At 54.1% G+C, this 24,315-nt stretch overlaps 1 protein-coding gene across 9 annotated transcripts in view; it reads right to left on the bottom strand.

The window, feature by feature from the left end:
- Nucleotides 1–24,315, bottom strand: part of MARK2 (microtubule affinity regulating kinase 2) — an 86,178-nt gene that overhangs the window by 6,584 nt on the left and 55,279 nt on the right. For 3 of the 9 annotated variants that reach the window (XM_038764100.1, XM_038764102.1, XM_038764103.1), the window contains exons 2-15: nucleotides 13,650–13,832; nucleotides 13,171–13,224; nucleotides 10,414–10,462; nucleotides 10,043–10,108; nucleotides 9,859–9,929; nucleotides 9,486–9,542; nucleotides 3,481–3,717; nucleotides 3,053–3,172; nucleotides 2,865–2,964; nucleotides 2,651–2,763; nucleotides 2,123–2,255; nucleotides 1,799–1,977; nucleotides 1,348–1,445; nucleotides 202–363 (exon numbers count right to left, since the gene is read on the bottom strand). In XM_038764100.1, the coding sequence (XP_038620028.1) occupies nucleotides 202–363; nucleotides 1,348–1,445; nucleotides 1,799–1,977; nucleotides 2,123–2,255; nucleotides 2,651–2,763; nucleotides 2,865–2,964; nucleotides 3,053–3,172; nucleotides 3,481–3,717; nucleotides 9,486–9,542; nucleotides 9,859–9,929; nucleotides 10,043–10,108; nucleotides 10,414–10,462; nucleotides 13,171–13,224; nucleotides 13,650–13,832 (1,622 nt within the window). Of the gene's footprint in view, nucleotides 1–201; nucleotides 364–1,347; nucleotides 1,446–1,798; nucleotides 1,978–2,122; nucleotides 2,256–2,650; nucleotides 2,764–2,864; nucleotides 2,965–3,052; nucleotides 3,173–3,480; nucleotides 3,718–9,485; nucleotides 9,543–9,858; nucleotides 9,930–10,042; nucleotides 10,109–10,413; nucleotides 10,463–13,170; nucleotides 13,225–13,649; nucleotides 13,833–22,100; nucleotides 22,121–24,315 lie in introns of those variants that run through there. The other 6 variants (XM_038764106.1, XM_038764107.1, XM_038764108.1 and 3 more) reach the window with 3 other exon arrangements.

The following is a 24,315-nucleotide window of genomic DNA, read 5'->3' as shown; positions in this document are numbered from 1 at the left end:
GGGGAAGCGGGGAACCAACTCCTCGAGCCCATCCTCTCCGCTTCCCGACTGTGTAAGGGGGAGCCACTGCCAGCCAGGGTTGCCAGGGCAACCAGAATGGAGCAGGCTCTCTGGATGGGGCAGAGGCTGGGGAGGAGGCTGGGGGCAGCCCGGGAGCAGCAGCGGAGGCAGCAGGGGCAGAGCGGGCCGCGGCACACTTGCCTGGGCCGCGGCACCTCACAATTACTGTCCGTGGGGGGCAGCCCGGAGGCCTTGTTGGGGTGAACGGAGGCCGACATGGATTTCTGGTGCTGGCGGGGCCGGGCCGCAGAGACAGCGGCAGAAGCGGAAGCCGTGGAGGCCCGGGAACCCGGCATGGTTAGGCTAGGAGACAAAAAGCAGCGGAGAGGCCCGGGGTTAGGGAGCGGGGCCGGGGGGCGGGGCAGGGAGAGGCCCAGGGGAGGGAAGCAGAGGTGCTCAGAGGTCCCAGGGAGATAATCCAAGAGCTGGGGAGAGGGGAGAAATGAGGAAGAGGACCAGGAAGCAGGTGAGCAGCAGTAGCAGTAGTAGTAGTAGTAGTAGTAGTAATAATAATCATACAAAGAGGCGGCAGTAAGCAGGAGATCAGGGACGGGGGAAGACAGTGAGCAGCGGGAGACGACTGTAGGTTGCAACTGTCTCGGAGGAGTTCCAAGGACATCACCCGTGGTTCTTCGGACCGGGGGGAAGGGAAGGAGGGTTGGGGCCGGGGGATGGGGTTCAGCTGAGATTCAAGTCCTGAGATTCACGCCTTTGAGTCGTGGTTTGGGTGTGGCAGAGGGTCCTTCACTGCCCCAAGGTGACCGAGGCTCCTAAAGCTGGGCTGGCTGGGATCCCTAGCTTGCTCGCTCAGTGGCAAAGCCGGAAAGGGAGCCCAAGTGTCCACGCTCTAGGCCCAGAGTAATCTCCAGCAGGACTCTGCTCGGTGGTCCCCACCCTGCTCCCCACAGGGGCCAGGAGGTCTACCCGCCCAGCTGGGTAAGCACTAAGGGCAGCAGGAGTCACCGCGACAGCTCCCGGGAGGGAGAGGGCCTGTCGGTGGACAAACTCAAGGCTGAGGGGGGCAAGGGGGCACGATGGGAGAAGAGCAGGAGGCAGGGAGAAAGAAGAAAGCGGGGAGGAGGAGAGCCAGAAGAGGTGGACAGCACCCCAGGTGTGAGGGAATGGGGAAGACCACAGGGTGGGTGGTTCAGGGGATTTTTTTCAGGGCCCTAGGAGAGAGCCTTGGCCAGTCCCATCTGAGGCCGGGGCAGGTGTCCCGGGGGATCGGTCAGGCTCCAGGACCATCCGCGGGGCCCTGGGGCCTGTCCCGCTCTGTGGCACGCTCACCTGTCTTTGCCGTTCTGGATGGAGCTCGGGCCCAGACTGGCACGGTCCAGGAGGGGGGAGTTCCGGCTCCTGTTTGTGCTGGTGGAGAGGACGCTGTTCTGTAGGGCACAGCAGCAGCACGAGAGGTGAGGGCCAGGCGACGCTGGGCCTTGTTCAGAAGGCCAAAGGTGTTTTTTCCCATCTCAGCAAGGGTCTGCCCCAAGGGAAGCCTGGGGAACTCCGCCCTCAGCATCTCCTCCCCAGCCCCCTTAGTCCTGGCAAGAACTGTGCTCAGCCCCCAGTCCTCCCCAGGGGAAGGGGGCTCTTCTCCCCAAAGGGACTCCGGGAAAGACAGAGCTAGAGATGTCAGGCCAAGGCGGGCCGTCTCTCAAGAGGAGGGACCGGATGGATGGAGGAGAGGGATAAGAGTATGTGTGACCTGGGACGGTGGGGAAGGGAGGGCAAGGCTGACCGTGGAAGGTGTGGGTGTGGTCTTCTTTCTTTCAAGGCCGGGCAGGGGACTGGCGGGCACTTTAGCAGTGCTACTAGTCTTGCGCCCGGACTCCCGCTCCTCTTCGGGCCGTTTGTTCTCGGCATTATTACTCTGGGTCTTCTTGGAGTAGGAATTGGAGGTGGGGATGGCAGGACCAGCTGGAAGGACCCGAAGGACAGCGTATGAGACCGAGGCCAGCAGGGAGGGCGATGCCCGCGAGCGAGCGGGCGTGCTACATCCTGGCACTCACTCGACTCCCACCTAGGGGCCCCCCAGCCCACCCGTCCCCCGCCGGGCACTCACCCTGATCACTGAAGCGTCGCTGCTTGGGGTTGGCGGAGACGCTGCGCTGTACCTTGTGGGATGGGGATGGGGCGCTGCTATTGGTCAGCTCAGCTGACGGCCGGGGCTTTAAAGTGATGGTATCGCCCTCCAGCTACAGGCAGAGAAAGGTCCCCCGGTCAGGGTGGCGGTCAGATGGGGGGAGAGGGGACAAAAGGATGGGTGGGACTGGCAGTGGGTGAAGAGAGAGCAAGCAGGCCAAGGGGAATTACCGAACTGAGGCCCTGAGGCTAAGATTGGAGAACAGAAATTTCCACTCCACTGCCATATAACGTAGTGTACTCTCCCAATCGCTTAGCACAGTGCTCTGCACACAGTAGGCGCCCAATAAATATCATTGATCGATTGATTGCAAAGCACTGGGTCCTGGCCAGTGCCAAGGAGAGAGACGCGGCAGTTTCGTGACTACTGTAGAATCGTATGGCCCAGAAGATGGACCCACCCACAGGGGAAAGGGAGCAAAAGAGGGCAGAGCGGAGGGTCACCCACCTCAGAGCTTTTGTAGCCAAGCAGCAGGTAAGTGGCCATCACCTCATTGTACTTCTGGCTCACCAGCGAGTCCTGGATCTCCTCCCGCGTATAGCCCATGGACACCATCAGGTCTGAGGGCGGACACATCCACGGACGATCGTTAATGACCAGGCCGCACACCTCCACCTGACCCGGCTTCTGAGCCCTAATCTCATCCCGGGGTCGGCCTCACCTGTCCGGCGGGGGTCTTTGTAGTCGGGGAGCGGCTCCACGTAGGGTTTCAACTCGTCCTCCTCGTGGCCTACGTTCATCCACCGGTCTTTCATGATTTGCTGTGGAAGGGAACAAGTGTCAAGGTGGCCCGCTGCCCACCGGGAGCCACTACCCCTGCTTCCCGACCCCACTCTTCCGGCCTCTCACCTCTAACGTGCCTCTCTTGCTGGGGTTGAGGATGAGGAATTTCTTGAGGAGGTTCTCACAGTCCGTTGACATATAGAAGGGGATGCGGTACTTGCCCCTCAGTACCCGCTCCCGCAGCTCCTGGAGGGGAGGCAGGACGGAGGGTTAGAGCTCGGGCGGCCTCCTCGACAAGAAGCCGAACCCGCGCTCGGAGAGGACAGAGGAAAAGTCGGTGAGAACAACCGCTGGCTCCCTTCACCTTGCTCTGTCAGGACACCTTGGGAGACGACTCGGGCAACTGGGCAGGGGGAGGCAGGCCACGGCCATCCCCCCAACTCGGAAAAGCTTGTATGTGTTGCGGGGGGCAGGGCTCAAAAGGGAAGAAGGGAGGTGGCCAAAGTCAGATCTGTGGGAGGGGAGCCCAGCTGAGAGGCTGCACCTGGCCCCACCTTGAGGTTCTGGCCATCAAAAGGCAGCGAGCCGCTGACCAGAGTGTAGAGGATGACCCCCAGGCTCCAGACATCCACCTCCGGCCCGTCGTACTTCTTTCCCTGGAAGAGTTCGGGAGCAGCGTAGGGGGGGCTGCCGCAGAAGGTGTCCAACTTGGTGCCAAAGGTAAACTCGTTGCTGAAGCCAAAGTCGGCGATCTTGATGTTCATGTCCGCGTCCAAGAGCAGGTTCTCGGCCTGGGACGGAAAAGGGGAGGTGAGGTGGTGGAGCAGCAGGGCCCCGGGATGACTATCGCGGGGAAGGACGGGAAATGGCCGAGGAAGGGGTAGAACGACATAGTTGGAGCTGACTTCAGTCTATGAGTTTTCTCTCCCAACTTCAGAAGTTTGTTTTTCTGAGATCAAGAGGGCAATAATGATGACGATAACAGTATTGCTAAATGCTAACTATGGGCCAAGCACTGTATTAAACATTAGGTTAGATTCACGATCACCAGGTTGGACACAGTTCCTGGCCAGCATGGGGCTCACACTCTAAGTAGGAAAGAGAACCGGTACTGAATCCCCATTTTACAGATAACAGCAATAATAAAGGTATTTGCTAAGCACTTATAATAATAATAATAATAATGGCATTTGTTAAGCGCTTACTATTTGCGAAGCACTGTTCTAAGTGCTGTGGAGGATACAAGGTGATCAGGTTGTCCCACGTGGGGCTCACAGTCTTAATCCCCATTTTACAGATGAGGGAACAGGCACAGAGAAGTGAACTAACTTGCCCAAAGTCACACAGCCGACAATTGGCAGAGCTGGGATTTGAACCCCTGACCTCTGACTCCCAAGTCCAGGCTCTTTCCATTGAGCCACGCTGCTTATGCGTCAAGTGCTGGGGTAGATTGAAGCTAATCAGGTTGGACACAGTGCCTGTCCCACATGGGCTCACAGTCTTAATCCCCATTTTACAGATGAGGTAACCGAGGCAGAGAAGTTTAGTGACTTGCTCAAGGTCACACAGCTGACAAGTGGTGGTGCCGGGATTAGAACCCAGGTCCTTCTGACTCCCAGGGCCGTGGTCTACTCACTAGGCCATGCTGCTTCTCAAGGAAGCAGACAATGAAACCAAGGCCCAGAGAAGGAAAGCGACTTGTGCAAGATTACACATCAGGTAGGCAGCAGAGCAGGAGTGGCCTCTATCCATTAGGCCACCCTGCTTCTGAAGGTGCAAACAACAAAAAAGTTGGGGTCTCAGGGAGTCTAGGCAGCTTTGTGTGGCCCAAGCCACCGCACACTGTCCCCACCTCATCGACTCTCCAACTTGCTCCCACGCTCCATCTCATCATCCCTAATCACTGAACCACCTCCAGTTTTGCCAACTCTTGAGATTGTGTTCTCCAATTCATTCATTCATTCATTCAGTCGTATTTATTGAGCGCTTACTGTGTGCACAGCACTGTACTAAGCGCTTGGGAAGTACAAGTTGGCAACATATAGAGACAGTCATAACCTCCCGACCTGCCTTCCTTCCTATCCCCACCCCAAGACCACCAATCTTTTGACCTCTTCCAATTTTCCAAAGACATTGGGCCCCACTTGGTTTCCATACTCAACCTACCTTCTCTTGATACACAAATCCACGCCTCGACATCCAATGAACTCAACACCCTCACTTCCCCATCACTACGTCGATCTCATGGACTAAGGCGCAGCATGGCTTAGTGGAAAAACCACGGGCTTAGGAGTCAAAGGTCCTGGGTTCTAATCCTGGCTCCACCACTTATCAGCTGTGTGACTTTGGGCAAGTCATTTAACTTCTCTGTGCCTCAGTTACCTCATCTGTAAAATGGATATTAAGACTGTGAGCCCTACAAGGGATAACCTGATCACCTTGTATCTACCCCAGCACTTGGAACAGTGCTTGGCACATAGTAAGCGCTAAACAAATACCATCATTATTATTACTATTATGATTATGGCACTAACCCACAGCCCTGGAACACCTCCACAGTATGTTTCCTCCGTTCCCGTGCAAGACACCAGACATACACACAAACCAGAGCGGGCTTAACCATCACATCATCATCCTCACCTGCCCTCTCCTCCCCTGGGCAATAATAGTTCTCCATTTTTATTGAATCTCATGCCCACTGCCCAAGCCAGCTGTTTCAAACTTTTAACTCTATCCTCCAACCCCATCCCCTCAATCCCTCTTCCATCTCTTGCCCCTAATGACCCGGTCACATAGTTCATCGATAAAATTGAAATCATTAGGCGCGATCTCCCTAAAGTCTCCCCCACTACTTCCCAGTCCCTTCTCCCTCCTGCCTCTTCTTCAATTCTCCCATCCTTCCCAGAACTCAAGAAGAGTTCTCCTGCCTCCAATTCTACCCCCTCCATCTGCACCTCTGACACCATCCCTCCATACCTTAACAAAACCCCATCCCTGTTTTCCTCCCTGATTGCTACCTTCAGCCATTCACTCTCCAACATCTTCCCCACTGCTTTCAAACATGCCCATGTATCCCCAATCTAAAAAAGCTCCGACAGCTCCCTTCGGTTATTATCCGATCTCCCTCCTACCATTCCTTTTCAAATTCGAGTTAGTCTTCTACATCCGCTGCCTGCACTTCCTCTCTTCCAGTTCTCTCCTTGACCCCTAAGATCTGGGTTCCAACCCCTTCACTCCACAGAAAATGCAGGTCACCAACAGCCTCCTTCCTGCCAAATCCAACAGCCTCTGCTCCAAAATAATCCTCGAACTCTCCGCTTCCTTCTACACTGTGGACCACCCCTTCTCCTGGCAATGCTAATCTCGGCTTCACTGACACTGTTGGTTCTCCCCCGACCCCTCTGACTGCTTCTTCTCAGTCTCTTTCGCTGGCTCATCCTCACCTCCCACCTTAACGGTGGGGGTCCCTCAGCTCCCCTTCAATTCTCCATTGACATCCACCCCTTGGCGAACTCATTAGCTCCCACGGCTTCAATTACCATCTCTACGCAAAGGATTCCCAAATCTACCTCTACAGCTCTGACCTCGCTCCTTCTCTGCCGTCTCACACTGCCTTCTGACTTCAGGACATCTCTATGTGGATGTCCTGCCAACACCTCAAACTTATCGTGTCCAAAACCGGGCTACTCATCTTCCCACACAAACCCTATCCTCCCCATCTTTCCCATCACCGTAGACAATCCCATCATCCTTCTTGCGTCACAGGCCCCTAAACCCTGCCATTATCTCACTTACCTTTCATTCAACACACATATTCAATCTGTCACAAATCCTGTTGGTTCAACCTTCAAAGAATCTCTAGGATCTGCCATTTCCTCTCCATCCAAACTGCCACCACGCCGACCCAAGCATTATCATAATCAATCAATGGTTTTTATTGAGTGCTTATTGGGGAAGCAGTGTGGTCTAGTGGAGACAGCACACGCCTGGGCCTCAAAGTCATAGTGGGTTGTAATCCCAGCTCCGCCACCTGCCTATTGTGTGACCTTGGGCAAGTCACTTAACCACTCTGGGCCTCAGTTGCCTCAATCTGTAAAATGAGAATTGAGACTGTGAGCTCACATGAGACAGGGACTGTGTCCAACCCAATTTGCTTGTATCCACCCTGGGGCATAGTACAGTGTCTGGCACAAAGGAAGAACTAAACAAATATCACAATTATTATTTTGTGCAGAACATCCACTGCTTAGTACAGTGCCTGGCGCATAAGAAGCGCTTAGCAAATGCCATTATTATTAAAATAGAATGGGTAGATTCAATCCCTGCCCACAAGGAGCTTATAGTCTTCAGGGTGAGACAGAATTGGAATTATTAGAATTGGAGACAGGCATTAAAGAAGCCATTAAAGGCATTAGAGAAGCAGTGTGCTCCAGTGGAAAGAGCCCGAGCTTTGGAGTCAGAGGTCATGGGTTCAAATTCCGGCTCCGCCAATTGTCAGCTGTGTGACTTTGGGCAAGTCACTTCACTTCTCTGTGCCTCAGTTACCTCATCTGTAAAATGGGGATTAAGACTGCGAGCCCCCCGTGGGACAACCTGATCACCTTGTAACCTCCCCAGAGCTTAGAACAGTGCCTTGCACATAGTAAGCGCTTAATACATGCCATCATCATCATTATTATTATTATTACTAAAATAAAATACAGATAAGTGAAATAGTAGAGCATGAAGATACTTACAAAAGCACGGCAGCGGTGGGGTGGTTATTAAGATGCTGAAGGGGTTCAAGGGCAAGTGTATAGTCGAGGCAGGGGAGAGGGCAAATAGGGGAAATGAGAACTTAGTCAGGGAAGGCCTCTTGGAGGAGATGCGATTTTAGGAGGGCATTGAAGATGGGGAGACTGGTGGACTGTACAGTGTTAATGGGGAGTGAGTTCCAGGCTCAAGGAAAGACGTGGACAAGGGGTCAGTGGAGGGATGGACAAGATCAAAGCAAATAGGGAAGTTGGTGTTAGAAGAGAGGCGGGGGTGGACTGGGTTGTAATAGATCAGCCCGGTAAGGAAGATGGAAGCGAGCTGTTCGAATGCCTTAAAAGCTGATGGTAAAGAGTTTGTGTTTGTTGCAGAGGTGGATGGGCAGACCTGGACTGAACTTTTTTTTTAGAAAAACGATCTGGGCAGCAGAGTGAAGTATGTTCTGGAGAGGGGAGAGACAGGAGGCAGGAAGGTCAGCAAGGAGGCTGATGCAGTAGTCAAGGTGGGAGATAAGTGTTTGGATTAACCTGGCAGCAGTTTGGCTGGAGAGGATTCTAGAAATGATGTGGAAGTAGAATCTACAGGATCTGAATGTGCGGGCTGAATGAGAGTGAGAATATCCTGCCTTGACTACTGCATGTCCTGTCTGTTGCCCAGACAGGTCCACTGTATTTTTCTTCTATCTCGTCTTCCCCTCTATCTCTCTCGAGGGCAGGGGTCAGTCATTCAATTTCCCACCGGTCAGCCTGGTTTGCAGCTGGCCTGTTCCCCAGCTGGTCCTGCTACGGAACCGGACATTTATGTCCTTTTTACAATTTGGTTCCTGAGCCTCTCTCTGCATCAGCTCGTGAGCCAGACATCACGCTCCACCCAGCAGGAGAATGTCAAAGCTCTTGGAGCACATAGGAGCACATGAAAGCCTGGAGGGCCAAGGGGAGTGGAAGGGGGATTCCTTCTCCAAAAAACTGCTCTATGATAGCATGAAATTGGCACAATTGCCTGCCTGTGATGTCATCACATTAGGTTTTGCGCCCGGCATTAACTCGGGTGATGCCTCCTAGTCTCAGTGGCCACTCCGATCTTCTCAACTCCCCGCCCCTCCCACACATACCAACCCCACTCCCACAGCTTTTTGAAAAGCTGTTGCATTGCAATGACCCCTGTTCCTTCCCTGCTCACGTCTCTCCGGGCCCCCCCGCCAGCTCCCTCACAACCTGGGCCCCCAGTGACCCCCCCCACGAAGCTGCGGGCAATGTGCCCGGGGAAGGACCAAAAAGGGACCAGGGATGGGTGGCTGCGCCTTTTCAGACCATTCCTCCCCGCCCCTGACTCCAGTTCCAATCCCCAACCCCAATCATTCAGTGGTTTTTCCTGTATGCACAGCACTGCACTAAACGTTTTAGGGGTCCTGGGTGGCGAGGGCTGCAAGGGAACAAGGGAGCAACCAAGGGAAGGAATGGTTGCAGTGGGGCACAAGTTCTACGATAAATACAAAAAACTGCGACATGTGCTCATCCCACAAACACAGCAGGAAGATGCTTCGGAGTCAGAGGTCATGGGTTCAAATCCCAGCTCCACCAACTGTCAGCTGTGGGACTTTGGGCAAGTCACTTCTCTGTGCCTCAGTTACCTCATCTGTAGAATGGGGATTAAAACTGTGAGCCCCCCGTGGGACAAACCAATCATGTTGTTATCTCCCCAGCGCTTAGAACAGTACTTTGCACATAGTAAGCGCTTAACAAATACCATCATTATTATTATGATGAAGGATGGAGGACCAGAAACCCACCTTCCCCAAAGCACATACCTTCAAGTCTCTGTGTACAATGAATTTCTGGTGACAGTACTGAACAGCAGACACTATCTGGAAAGGAAATGGGGAAGCAGGGTGAGTCCAGAGGTTCCCCCTCCCCATCTGCCATTACGGGCCAGTCTAGGACTCTAGTCCTCTCGACTATAAGCTCGTTGTGGGCAGGGAATGTGCCTGTTATGTAGTACTCTCCCAAGCACTTAGTACAGTTCTCGGGACACATTAAGTGCTCAATAATTGTGACTCTTTTGGGATTGCCGCCCTGTGACAGGGTGACAGGGACCTCCCAGAAGCCCACTGCCCCTCTTACAAGCTTCTGGGGGGGAGGAAGGATGGGCGGCCCCAGGGCCAAAGCAGAAGGCCAACTTACCTGGCGGAATTTTGCTCTAGCCTCCTTCTCCTTCATTCTGCCATGGGCAACCAGGTAATCGAACACCTCCCCTGAAAGAGAGAGCGGTGAGAGAGAGCCCCAGAGGGTGAAGGAAGTGGGCCGGCAAACTGGGGAGGGGGAAGGGAAAGGGCAAGGAAAGGAAGGGAGTTCCAGCCCCTCTCACCTCCGCTAGCATACTCCATAACAAGGTACAGTGTTTTCTCCGTCTCAATCACTTCAAATAATTTAACTGCAAGAGAGGAAAACCAGGCAGCAGGTCACTGAGGCAGCAGGGGACCCTTCCCCCTTCCACACCCCAACCTGCAATGGCCCATTTCTTTTCCCCGCCTGTCCAGGGATGGGCTTCTCCTGTCCACACTACAGACAGCCGAGTAAGCCAGAGGGAAAGGTGGAACCGTGAGCTGAGTTGGTGCTGTGGGGGATGGGGGTGGTCAGAGGGCAAGGATGAGGAGTAAGATCGGGGGCGGTGGTCCACGGCAACTGCAGTTGGGACGCGATCTTCTGCGGGAGAGGGGACTGGGTACTCGCTCTCACCTATGTTGGGGTGATTCAAAACCTTCATTATTCGCACTTCCCGGAAAAGCTGCAAAAAAAAAGAAGTTGAAGGTCACTCTTGCCCCTACCGTTACCCTTTGTTCCATGCGTCACTGACTCATACCATCGTCCTGGCTCCCCTCTTGGGGCCACCAGACTAGGACCCCCTTCTTCCTCTGCTCCTCCTCCCCACCACATTACCCCATCTCCCTCCCTCTGCTCTACCCCCCTCCCCTCCTCACAGCACTTGTGTGCACACGTACATATTTATTATTCTATTTATTTTATTCATGATGTGCATATATCTATAATTCTATCTATTTATATTGATGCTATTGATGCCTGTTTACTTGTTTTGCTGTCAGTCTCCCCCCTTCTACACTGTAGGGATTGTCTCTGTTGATGAACTGTACTTTCCAAGTGCTTAGTACAGTGCTCTGCATACAGTAAGCTCTCTATGAATACGACTGAATGAATGAATTAAATGAATGAATAAATCCAGTGCTCTCCCTTGCCCGGTGGCACTCATTCTTTTTCCTTCACTTTAGTGCCAGATGGCTGAATGAAATAGGTGGAAAAGGAGAGACTGAGGATGAAGCTGGGGTGAGGGTAGAGGACAACGGGATTCCTTTCCAACTTCCTGCCCTGAGGCCAAGTGTCCGGAAAGCCTCTCGATCTGCCCAACCAGGGTCTGGTTTGGTGAGCACAGGCCCCAGGTTTCTTAAAAGGCAGCAAGAAATATATCAATCAATCATTGATGGTATATACTGAGTGCTTATGTGTGCAGAGCACTGTTCTGAACACTTGGGAAAGTACAATAGAGTTGGTAGACACAATCCCTGCCCACAAGGAGTTGACAGTCTATGGGGGGTGAGGACATTAAAATCATTTTCAGAGAGGGGAAATAAAAGAGCACAAGCAGCTGGACACAAGAAAGATAGGAAAGTGGGTGGATGTGTGCGCACCTAAGCAAAGGGAGTTTCCTCGCCCTGACCAGGCTTGCTTTAGGAGGGGAGTAAAGGAGGGTTTTCCAAAGAGAGGGCTCTTCTCCAGAGAGCTGTTTCCTCTTGGGGTAGAGGGTTTTCCTGGGAGATAGAAGGATCGTCAGTTTCCCTCAACCCAGCTGCCTCTTCCCTGGTCTGGTTATGGAGGAAGTCATTCCTCCTGCACATATATAGCTTATGCCGATTCTAATCAAATCCACCCCCACATGCATGCTCACTTTGGGAAACAGAAACTGGGGCTCCAAAGTCACACACTGCAATGGGGGGTGGGGGGAAAGGGGTGGGAAGAAATTAAAAGTGCAGGGGGAGAAGGGGTGGTGAGGGAGAGGTCTTTTCCAGTGGTGCAAGAATCCAGGGCACTAAGGTGGAGGCAAGAGATTCAGGCTTTGATTCCAGAGCTCCCTGCTCCAGAGCCCCCAAAGGGGAAAACACAAATCTGCCTTCAGCGAGCTGGTTCCCAAGCTCTCATCCCCTGGCTCCCATTCGCTTCTTGCAGTTCTCTTTCAGAGCCACTGCTGAAGGGAGAGCAAATCTTGACTAAAATCCCAGGCCAGGGTGGGCGGGTGCAATGGAATGGGGAATGTCCAGCCCGGGCAGGCCCAAAAGTGGGAACTTGGATCCAAGTCTCTGGCGGTCACTGGGGCGGCGACTGACTTCTCCTCCGGCTGAAGGCACACATGCTGGAGAGGGTTGGGAGCCAACCGCCTAAGAATGGTTCTCTGTTTTTTCCTCTCTCCCAGAAAGACTCGGGGAAAACTCCAAATAGGAGGGGGGACGGGGGAAGCCTGAGGGTTGAGCGGCAGGAAGGGACAGGTCTAAGTGGCACTGGGGCTACCAGCCAGGACCCAAGGGAAATGGGGCTCATAAGATCAGAAACTCTCTCTGCTGGGGGTACTTGGGAGTGGGGGGGAAGGGGAAAGAGACACACACAGAGACAGAGAAAAAGACAGAGGAAGGAAGGGGGAAGGGTGGGAGAGAGGGAGGGAAGGAGAAAAGGGGGGGAGAAAGGGGGAGGGGGAGAGACTCTCTCCCTCCTCCACTGTTAGGACCTGCAGAGAGTCCCCGGCTCCAGGGTTGCTACGACAACCAGCCACTGGCAAGCTTTCCCTTTTTACAAATAAAAAAGCTGGCTTCCCTTCCTTTCGTGCTCCCACTGACTTGTCACTGTTTCTTAGGTTGAACTAACCCCCTCCCTGGCACTCTTCTGTCAGCCACAGTTCCCCCCCGCCCAACACCCCAACCCCGAATGAGATGAGCGAGGGAACAAAAGGACCAGTCTGATTTATGAGGTAGCTGGCAAATAATGTGAGGTCCTGGGCTAGGAAGCGAGGGACTCGGAATAAACTTCGGCGCCCACATCCTCAACGTTTACCCTACCGTCGGAGGGCCTGGAGTCCAGTGGGGCTTCAAAAACGAGCCCTCCACCTTCTCCCAGCGCCCTGCTCCAGGCTTCCTCTGGGCTCCCTCTCTCCAGCGGGATCCCTGGGGCCCAGAGTAACCCGCCCAGAGGGAGCATTGGCCTAGTGACACCCCCACTAAGACCTAAGATCCAGGAAGCCCGCCAACCAGCTGGGTGGGGGGCTGATCTTGAGGCAGGGGCTGGTTGTCCTGCAGTTGAATGCTGAAGCCGGGAGCCAAAGCTGCCAGAAGAGGGGAGAGGGCCATGAAATTAGACCCCCCAAAGGAGGGAGGGAGAAAGAGAGAGGGCAAGGGGTAGGGGGCGGCGCTGGGGATGGGTGGTGCTGCTGCTTACTTTCTGGAGGCTGGAGGAATTGAGTTGGGTCTTGTCGATGATCTTCACCGCCACCTGAACGGAAAGGAGATTTCAGAGACTGGATTTTGATCTCTCAAGGCCAGATTCGACATAGGACTCGGGCCCACCCCCACCCTTTACGACCTTCACTGGTCGGCCCCCAGCTCTTTCCGGTCAAAATGAACCACGGCTGCCGCGCAGGTGGCCTGGTGGAAAGAGCACGGACCGGCTGGGCCTCATCTGTAGCCGTGTGGCCGCGGGCACGATTTCCTCATCTGTAAAACAGCGATTCGATAGCCGTTCTTCTTTCCACTTAGACTGTGAGCGTGCTGTGGGTCCGGGGCTCTGTCCGACTTGATTCTCTTGTATCTGCTCCAGCGCTCAGTACGGTGCTCAGCACGTGGCCAGTGCTTAACCGACGACCATTATCATCACGAAACGTCCCTCCTAACCCTGCGCTCCCTGCCGTGGGCACTCACCTCTTTCCCGGTCAAGACATGCCGCGCCAGCTTCACTTTGGCAAAATTCCCCTTGCCAATGGTCTTGAGGAGCCGGTAGTTGCCGATGTGGGGCTGCTCGTCGGCGGAAGTGGCGGAGTTGCGGCCCCGCAGCATATTGGACTTACCGCCGGGCTTGGAGTCCAGCGGTCCCAGGGCTGGCTGCTGGGGACAGACAGAAGAAGAAAGGCAGGTGCTCATCATCATCCTCATCGTGTCACCCTTCAGGCCTCAGGCAGACACACTGACTGCCTTCTCGTCTTTCCAACCCTTTGGCCAATGACCTCGCAGGAGAATCAACACCGAGAGAGAGAGGGAGGAAAGGAAGAAAGGAGGAAAGAGGAGTAGACTGGGTTGTTCTGAGCAGTTTGCTCAGCGGCTTCATGGCTGCCAAGGGGCGAGGCTCCCCTGGCCTGATATCCTCCTGGGGACTTCAGGCGTTGAGACCCCATCCTTGGCACCCACCACATGGAGACAGTGGCGTCCATGGCCCTATCACAGGGTGTGTAGTGGACGAGGTAGGGAAGGGGGATGCCACTGCATTTCAGTCTCAGTTTTTTGGGTAAGAAGGGTGGCATGACCAGCCTGCCCCTCCCCTGGCTTTGAAAAAGAATCATCATCATCATCATCATCAATCGTATTTATTGAGCGCTTACTATGTGCAGAGCACTGTACTAAGCGCTTGGGAAGTACAAATTGGCAACATACAGAGACAGTCCCTACCCAACAGTGGGAATCACAGGCGAGGAGCCGAGTTGGCAGCTCTACCCCCTGGCCCCGGCTGCCTGGGGGCCTCACGGCGCCAACACGGGCTGGCGGGTTCTCCTGGGGGAAGCTGGGCATCCGGAGCTGCGTGTACCATTGAGAAGCAGCGTGGCTCAGTGGAAAGAGCCCGGGCTTGGGAGCCAGAGGTCATGGGTTCTAATCCCGCCTCCGCCACTTGTCAGCTGTGTGACTTTGGGCAAGTCACTTCACTTCCCTGGGCCTCAGTTACCTCATCTGTAAACTGGGGATTAAGACTGTGAGCCCTACGTGGGACAACCTGATCACCCTTAAGCTTAGAACAGTGCTTTGCACATAGTAAGAGCTTAACAAATGCCATCATCATTATTATTATTATCATCGGGTGGGGGTGAGGTGGGTCAAGCAGGAAGCGGCTCGGGTACAGGAAGTGAGGTTTAGGAGAAGTAGGTGCTCCTCCTTTGGCTCTTTTGGCTTTCTCTTCCCCTTCCCCTCTTCTTCCCTTTGCAATCCACCCATGGTATTTATTGATCACTTGCTGTGTGCAGAGCACTGTATTAAGCACTTGGGAGAGTACAATGTAGCAAGGTTGGCAGACACATTGCCTGCCCACAGTATGCTCCTTCCTCTTCCATTTCCTCCTTTCCCCATCTCTACAAAACTCTACCCTCAAGACCATTCCATACTCAAAATGAAAGCTGGCACCCTCAACTGAGCCCCAAACCGGCTCACTCCTTCCCATTTGCTTTGCGGGGCCCTGACCCACTGTCCACCTCTCAAACTCCCTGGTTGGAACCCCAGCCTCAAGTCAATAATAATAATAATAATAATAATAATAATAATAATAATAATAATAATAATAATGACAACAATAATCGTGGTACTTGTTAAGCACTTACTCTGTGCCCGGCACTGTACTAAGTACTGAGATAGATATAAGCAACCTCAAAAGCCCCGAAAGGGGCTCACAGTCTTAATCTCCATTCTACAGATGAGGGAACCGTGGCACTGCGAAGTGACTTGCCCAGGGTCACACAACAGACAAGTGGCGGAGCCCGGATTCAAACCCAACACCTTCTGACTCCAAATCCCGGCTCTGCCAATTGTCAGCTGTGTGTCTTTGGGAAAGTCATTTAACTTCTCTGGGCCTCACTTCCCTCATCTGGAAAATGGGGATGAAGACTGTGAGCCCCACGTGGGACAACCTGATCACCTTGTATCCTCCCCAGCGCTCAGAACAGTGCTTTGCACATAGTGAGCGCTTAACAAATGCCATCATTATTATTATTCCCTAAATTCCAGGAGCCCCCAAGGTACAGTCAGCCCAACCTTCTGGTCAGTGCCGAAAGGCTTGGGGGGACAGTGTGAGCCCGGCAGAGTTGAGTCTGTGCTGGTCCGTGTGTCCTCCCCACCACTCCACGAAGAGCTGGCCTGCCTGAATCACAGCGGCAACACTTGGCCTAGTAGCCAGCGAGGCTGAGCAGGAGCCCAGGCAGGGCATAAAAAATAGCCTCTTCCTCATAGTCGGACACCAATAATAATAATAATAATAATAATGGTATTTGTTAAGCGCTTACTTTATGTCAGGCAGTGTTCTAAACACTGGGATACGTTAGACACAGTCCCTGTCCCCCAAGGGGCTCACAGTCAAAATCCCCATTTTACAGATGAGGGAACCAGGGCACAGAGAAGTGAAGTGACTTGCCCAAGGTCACACAGCAGCAGACAAATGGTGGAGCAGGGTTTGGAACCCAGATCCTTCTGATTCCCAGGCCCGTGCTCTATCCGCCAGGCCATCCTGCTGCCCAAGGTAATACCACCAACCCCAAACTGTAGCGGTCCGCACAGAGGACGGCAGGGAGGCCTGGAGGGAGGTCGCCCACGTCAAGGCCTGGCAGAGAGGCCCCGGAAGCCGGGGGACCCGGGTTCGAGCAGCAAAGCCGAGAGCGGAACCCCCAAGTCTGGTCATCAAAACCTCCCACCTTCCCTACTCACATTCCCCTTCGCGATCTCCTGGTGGGACGGAACGGCCACGGCGGAAAGGCCCTGAAGGATCTAGAGGGTAGGGCGGCCAACCGGGTGGATCAACGGAAAGCTGGCGGTTTCCAGTCCCCTGGCACCCACACCCCACAGGGTTTATGCCAAATGCCAATCCACTGCAGAGGCCAAAGGACTCCCGCTTCTTCTCACCTCTGCCCACTTCGCAGGATCCCCAGACACACCCAGAGACAGACAGGAAACCTCCTTGGCCACTCCTTTTTCTAGCAGCAACTTTCTAGTCTCTCGCAGGCCTGCCCGCAGAGAAAAGATCTCCTTCCTTCCCCTCCTGCCACTCCTATAGGCTGAGGTGCAACTACCACATCACATTTGAGATGCAAATGACCCGATCAGACCTAAGGACCATCCCCCAAGTGTTGCCAAGATGTTTTGCTGGCCCATGAAGGAGCTACAAACCCACTCGCCCAGGACCTCTCCATCAGGGCTTGCTCAGGGGAAATCTTCTGAGAGAAAGGGGCCACGGAAGGGGTTGGCTGCCCGAGACCAGCATTTATAGGGTTTAAAATCAAATGTCTGCACCTATTGAGGGCCTACGGTGAGAGAGCACTGTGCTACGGACTTGGGAGAGTACAATGTAACCGAGTTGGTAGGCCCATTCCCTGCCTGCAAGGACCTCCAATGTTTTACCCGAAACCTCGGCTCCTGAGATGGTTTACCTTGGGGGAAAAAGGCACGCTCTGCCCCTGCCCCACACCCCAAATCAGTAAAATGTTCAAGAAAACGGAGTCTCGCCTGGGGGAGATGCTGCCTCGTTCACTCTCCTAACATGCCTGAGAGTGGGAGGGCACTGCCGCTGAGGGGAACATGGGGGCACTTACTGTCTGCAGGGCACTGTACTAAGCACTTGGAAAAGTACAATATAAATAGATTCCCTGCCCACAACAAGCTTAGTCTAGTAGGCAAGCTTCAATCCTCACAAGGGGGGCCAGCACGGCTCCAACAGCTCCTTAATGATTGCATTTATTAAGCGCTTACTATCATCATCATCATCATCAATCGTATTTATTGAGCGCTTACTATGGGCAGAGCACTGGACTAAGCGCTTGGGAAATACAAATTGGCAACATATAGAGACAGTCCCTACCCAACAGTGGGCTCACAGTCTAAAAGGGGGAGACAGAGAACAAAACCAAACATACTAACAAAATAAAATAAATAGGATAGATATGTACAAGTAAAATAAATAAATAAATAAATAGAGTAATAAATATGTACAAACATATATACATATATACAGGTGCTGTGGGGAAGGGAAGGGGGTAAGATGGGGGGGATGGAGAGAGGAAGGAAGGGGCTCAGTCTTTACTATGTGCAAAGCACTGTTCTAAGCGCTGGGGAGGATACAAGGTGATCAGGTTGCCCCACAGGGGGCTCACAGTCTTCACCCCCATTTTACAGATGAGGGAACTGAGGCCCAGAGAAGTGAAGTGATTTGCCCAAAGTCACACAGCCGACAAGCGGCGGAGCCAGGATTTGAACCCATGACCTCTGACTCCCAAGCCCGGGCTCTTGCCACTGAGTCACGCTGCTTCTCCTCCTGCCTCGGCCACTGTCAGCGTGCAGGAGGTATACAGCCATTAAATGGCAACCAGGTCCTCTCCTCCTGCCAATGAGAGACCAAGATCCAGAGCCCCACGGGAGAGGCGGCTACGAGCCCAGAAACAGATATAGAGAAATAAGGGGGCAGGGACGTCACTGCTCCTTGCTCAACTGGAGTTCCCCATCTCCCGCCCACCACACCACCACCACCACCCCCCATCATCATCATCAATCGTATTTATTGAGCGCTTACTGTGTGCAGAGCACTGTACTAAGCGCTTGGGAAGTCCAAGTTGGCAACACATAGAGACAGTCCCTACCCAACAGTGGGCTCACAGTCTAAAGGGGGGAGACAGAGAACAAAACCAAACATACTAACAAAATCAAATAAATAGAATAGATATGTACAAGTAAAATAAATAAATAAATAAATAAATAGAGTAATGCAAATACCAACTCCAGGACGTCCCGGGAATTGGGGAGCCCTTCTGGGATCGGGTGGCATCAATACATAAAACCCAAACTGGTCAACCTCTGGACCCCTGCCAAAGGTAAAGTCCAGGTGAAAGGGTGCCAGGACATCAGAGGGGTAGAGGGCATAATCGGCGGGAGAGAACCGGGTTCCCCTCGAAATCCCCCGGCGTAAAGCATCGGAACAGCGGGAAGCCCTGGTTTCGGCTGCTTCATGACTTGTCCCAACAGCTGTCGGCCCCTCCCCTAGCCGGAGCCCCCGCCTCGAAAGCTTGCTTTGCCCGTTCCACTCGCTGATCGCTGACCTCGATTGGACTCTGCTGCGGAGCCGGGGGCCAACAAGCTGGCACGGGGTTTGCCGGAAGAGATCCGGGGGGGGAGACCAGCACATCTTCCCTTGGCCTGGCCCAACCCACGGGGCCCACGGCAAAGTCGGGGGTCAGGCAGGTGTTGGCCACAAGCGGGTAAAGTCGGTTGGCACACTGCTGGATGAAAGGGTAGCCACTGCTGTCCTCGGCATACCTGGGCTTCGTATTGGCCAGGACCCCTCTAGACTATAAGCTCATTGTGGGCAGGGAATATGTCTGCCATCTCTGCCATCCTGTACTTTCCCAAGTGCTTAGTACAGTGCTCTGCACACAGTAGGCGCTCAATAAATGCAACTGATTGATTGAGTGGGCCATGACCCACGCTGAGATCATCCACCACTTCCTCCTCTGTCCCTGCCCCTTCCTTCCTGGGCCGGCCCTGCCCACTCCCTCCGGGCCCTGCCCCATGGAGAGAGGAAGGCTGGGCAGCCTGGGTGGCCGCCCCGCGGTGAAGACAAGAGGCCCGCACAGGTACTGTAAGTAGTTGTTGCCCACCAAACAAACCCACCAAAAATACTCTCCTCTCCCAGCCTGCCCCAGGGAAAGCATCAGCAAAGTTGTAGAAGAGGCCAGATAAATCGGGGTGGACAACCTGGGCCGCGTGAGGGAAAGGTAGGGGGATGGAATATGAGAAGAAGCGTGGCTCAGTGGAAAGAGCCCGGGCTTTGGAGTCAGAGGTCAGGGGTTCAAATCCCGGCTCCGCCAATTGTCAGCTGTGTGACTTTGGGCAAGTCATTTAACTTCTCTGTGCCTCAGTTCCCTCATCTGTAAAATGGGGATTAAGACTGTGAGCCCCACGTGGGACAACCTGATCACCTTGTATCCCCCCTAGTGCTTAGAACAGTGCTTTGCACATAGTAAGCGCTTAACAATTACCATCATTATTATTATCATCATCATTATTATCTCTGGGCCGGTCTCCACCTGTTGGCAGGAACCAAAACCCCTTCTCACTTTGGCTGGTGCTCAAGAGGGGCAAGAGTGAGTACTTCCTCCCAGCTGCTCTGGCTGGTGGGGGACGGGTTTGCCCCCCATCTACACACACACACACACACACACACACACACACACACACACACGACAAAGCACAGCTACTCACCTCACGCAGACCCAATCCCAACCCCTGGCAGCCTGCACCTCTCCAAGGGGCTCGTCTCCTCCCACCTCTACTTCCCGGGATCTCTTTTCCGCTCAGGGGAAGCGGAAGCAGAGCAGCGTAGTGGAAAGAGCCCGGGCCTGTGCATCAGAGGACCTGGCTTCGAATCCCAGCTCCGCCACCCGCCTGCTGTGGGAACTTGGGCAAGTCGCTTCACTTCTCCAGGCCTCAGTTTCCTCATCTGTAAGATGGGGATTCAATTCCTGTTCTTCCTCCCCAATAGACTGTGAGCCCCGTGTGGGACAGGGACCGTGTCCGACCTGATGATAATAATGGTATTAGTTGAGTGCTTACTATAGGCCAGGCATGACCTTTTAGCTACTCCAGCACTTGGCACCTGGAAGAGCTTAGCAAAAGCAATTATTGTTATTATTATTATTGTTACTGGGAGGACTCGCAACTCTCCCAAACCCGTTGGACCCAGACACCCGTCCGGAGAAGCCCTGGGGAACTCTCATCACCTTAGATACAAGGTCCAGCCCCTGACCTGCTCCCAAGACCATGGGTGACAGGGAAAGAAGGGAACTTGGGGAAAAGAAAGAGACAGTGAACTCGAGGCCCAGAAGACGGTGTTGGCTGGTCAAAGAAAATGGGGCGTGATCCACAGCCAGCAGCTGGAAAGCTTCAGGGAACAAGGAAGATGGAGAGAGTGAAAGAAGGAAGAAGGGAAAGCGTGGTCCAATGGGAATGTCGGACCGGGATCTCTCAGCCGGGCACAGGCAGGGCGCCAGGCTGCCGGCCCCACCCCAAGGGAACAGGCCTTGACTCGGGCACACTGGCACGCAGGGAGCGCCTCTCTCCCAATGCCCAAGGGGCACAGGCTTCCCTGAAGAGCCCTCGCCTGGGGTGGAATCTAGAACTTCTATTCTCCGGTTCTTTCACGGAAGGCCTCTGAGGCACCAAGTACGGCTCGACAGGAAAGGGGAGGGGAAAAAGAGAGAAGTGGACGGTGGAGGGGACTGGAAGGCATTCATTCATTCATACTTATTGAGCGCTTACTGTGTGCGGCGCACTCTACTGAGAGCTTGGAAAGCACAATTCGGCAACAGATAGAGACAATCCCTACCCAGCAACGGGCTCAAAGTCTAGAAGGGCGAGACAGACAACAGAACAAAAGAAGAAGACGGGCGTCAACAGCCTCAAAATAGATAAATGGAATTATAGAGGTTTGCACATCATCAATAAAATAAATAGAATAATAACTATGTACAAATGTACACAAGTGCTGTGGGGCGCGGAAAGGGGTAGAGCAGAGGGAGGGAGTAGAGGCGATGGGGAGGGGAGGAGGAGCAGAGGAAAAGGGGGGCTCAGTCTGGGAAGGCCTCCTGCAGGAGGTGAGCTCTCAGTAGGGCTTTGAAGGAAGGATGGGCGCTAGTTTGGCAGAGGGCATTTCAGGCCAGAGGTAGGACGTGGGCCAAGGGTCGACGACGGGACAGGCGAGGATGAGGCACAGTGAGGAGGTTAGGAGGTGAGGAGGCAATCATTCCCAAAAGGTTTGAGGTAGGAAGAGGTGAGCAGCACAGAGGGGGAGGGGCTCTCAGAGGGAAGGTCCCGACCCACCGTCCCAGGACAAGAGGACACTCGACTTTTACGTATCCCACGCTTCCCGGGAGCCCCGATCTCCAATCAGGTGTGGACTAACCCCCCTGTCCTCCGCAGCTGGTCCGGTGCTTGGTGGCTCTGAGCTTTCATGACCACTGTCTCCCCTTCCTAGTAGAGGTAATGGGGTTTTTCGAGGGCCCAGTGAGAGTGGTGCCTAATCTGAACAACTCCCAGCTACCCAGAACCCTGACCGCCCCTGCCGCCCATCCCCCTGCAGCCGCTCTCCGCTCTGGCCACCGGCCTCACGGCTCCGGCGTAAAAGCCGTCCTTCCCTTCCTCGGCCCCTCCGTGACACCCTGGCCTGCGGTCTCTCAGGAAGACGCTCGGTGGATCTTCCTCTCTGACAGACACGACTTCTCTTCCCTCCACCTCGTCCCTTTCCTTATTCTCTGAGGCTTTTCCCCCTGGCTTGACCCCCTTAGCACACTCCGCTCCCCCAAGACCCCTCACAGAGGGTCGAGGCGGGCGTGGGGGGAGTGAAAGAGGGAGGAAACCTACCCGATCTGAGCAAGGGGCCCGGCTCGACGGCCTCTTCCATTCGGTGGGGCCCAGTGCAGAGCCAGCCGATGAGAGGGCAAAGTACAGAGGCCGGGGAAGAGTCAGGGCCCAGGGTGGAGGGAGAGAGGGAGGGAGGGAGCCAGCCGGGCCCACACCCTAGCTCCGCTCTGCAGGCGACACCTTCCACCACCTCCTCAACCAGAGAGGTAATACAGCAGCCAAGTTGAGCGACTTCGGCTATTTCGCAACCGAAACCACCACCAGCAGCAAGAGACTGGGTTTGGTCGGGGGTTGCGGAGGGGGAGGCGGAGAGAAAGGAGGGGAGAAGACAGAAGCCCAGGGCCCCGCTGCCAGGAAGGGCAATTCCAGGGCACTTCACCGCAGCCAGGTGGGAGGAAACAGGGGGTGGGGGGAGAAGGGGAGAGACAAGAAGGGGAGAAGGAAAGAGAGCGGGCGAGAGAGGTGCACTTGCGTCAACTTCCTTCTCTCTCCCTCCACGCTGCCATCCCCCCAGGAAGTGGGCCGCCCCGCCCTTCTGAGGTGTGTTGCTGTGGTAACGGCCGGTGAGAGGGCGAGGGGAGGAGATTCGGCGGCAGGACTCGTCATCTAGGCCTTATCTCACCTGCAGCATTCGGGCCCTGCCGCTCCCAGCCAGGACTCTGGATCTGGGACTTGGGATGGGGCACCGGAAGAGGTTTCGGTGTGGCCCAGCTGGGTCAAGGGGAAAAGCCATCCCAAAGGGGTGGAGAATAATCAATCGTATTTATTGAACAAGTACTGTGTGCAGAGCAGTGTACCAAGCGCTTGGGCGTGTACAGTGCATCCGAGCTGGTGCACGCGTTCCTGCCCACAAGGAGCTTACAGTCTAGAGGGGGAGAAAGCATTTAATATGAGGACACCGGGAAGTGGCTGTCTCAACAAAACTGGGAAAACCAGGGGTTATGAGAAACGGCTGACAGAAATCGCTCTCACCTGGGGCAGAAATCAGCAATTTTACTCCTTAAAGGCTTTTGGGGAGTGGAATGTCAGAAGGCTGCAGTCTTCCTTGGAAGCAGGGGGCAAGAGTCTAAATGATCTCTTAAAATCCTTTAGAGAAGCACTGTGGCCTAGTGGAAACAGCTCAGGCCTGGGAGTTAGAGGACCTGGCTTCTAATCCCAGCTCTGCCATGGACCTGTGTGAAAACTTGCTGTGGACAGGAACGTGTCCACCAACTCTGTTATACTGTACTCTTCCAAGCACTCTCCCAAATATAGCACTCTGCATAGGGTAAGCGCTCAGCAAATGACTGACTGATAGACTGACCTTGGGCGAGTCGCCTAACTGTTCTTTGCCTCAGTTCCCTCATCTGCAAAATGGGGATTCAATACCCGTCCTCTCTCCTTAGACTGTGAGTCCCACGAAGGCCCTGGTTATCGTGTATCTTAGTGCTTAATACGGTGCTTTGCACATCGCAAAGGCTTAAAGCACAATTATTAATTATTATTATTAATAATAATAAAATCATCTAGCTTCATAGCTTCAGGAATCGTCCCTGAGTTGCACCTTGAAGCTTCCCTCTTCCTCCTAACTCTACCGTCCTCCAAGAAGTAGAAATCCTCTGAGTGGCAGGAAAGACCTAGGTTCTAATCCCGGCTCTGACATGGACGTGTGTAAGCCTCTTGTAGACAGGGAACATATCTACCAACTCCGTTATAGTGTACTCTTCCAAGCACTCTCCCAAGTATAATATTCTGGACACAGTAAGCATGTAAGACTCCTTTAAGAAGTCTTGAGCGACAAAGTAGAAATCCCTTGAACGGCAGGAAGGCCCCCCGACCCCGACCCAAAATGATGGTCCTTCTCCTTTCGCGGGTGCTACCTCTCTGGGCTCTGGCCACGGCCAGATCCTAAAGACTTCCAAGAGCCTCTGAGCTGACTAAGCTGATTCTACGGGGTCAAATGGCCCCGCGCAGATGGGAAGGGTGAATACAAGTGAACAACAGAGCAACTTCAGTTCCCCATTCCACCCTCTGCTTGTTCAAATTAGAAGGATAGTGCTTGCTTCTCTCTCCCCTGCGCGGGGAGGGAGGAAGAGAAGAGGGGAGAGGGTCCAGAAAGTTCTCAGATAGTTCAACAGGGAGGACAGCCAGCGGGAGCGATGCCAGACCGAGGCGGCAGGTCGTTTCAGCCTGGTCACCCAGCCCTTAAATGACAAGACCTCCGGGAAAGAAGCGG

The sequence above is a fragment of the Tachyglossus aculeatus genome, chromosome 22 (genome assembly GCF_015852505.1).
Source record: "Tachyglossus aculeatus isolate mTacAcu1 chromosome 22, mTacAcu1.pri, whole genome shotgun sequence".
NCBI lineage: Eukaryota > Metazoa > Chordata > Mammalia > Monotremata > Tachyglossidae > Tachyglossus > Tachyglossus aculeatus.
The sequence above is the reverse complement of the archived record's forward strand: the minus strand, read 5'-3'. Positions and strand labels throughout refer to the sequence as shown.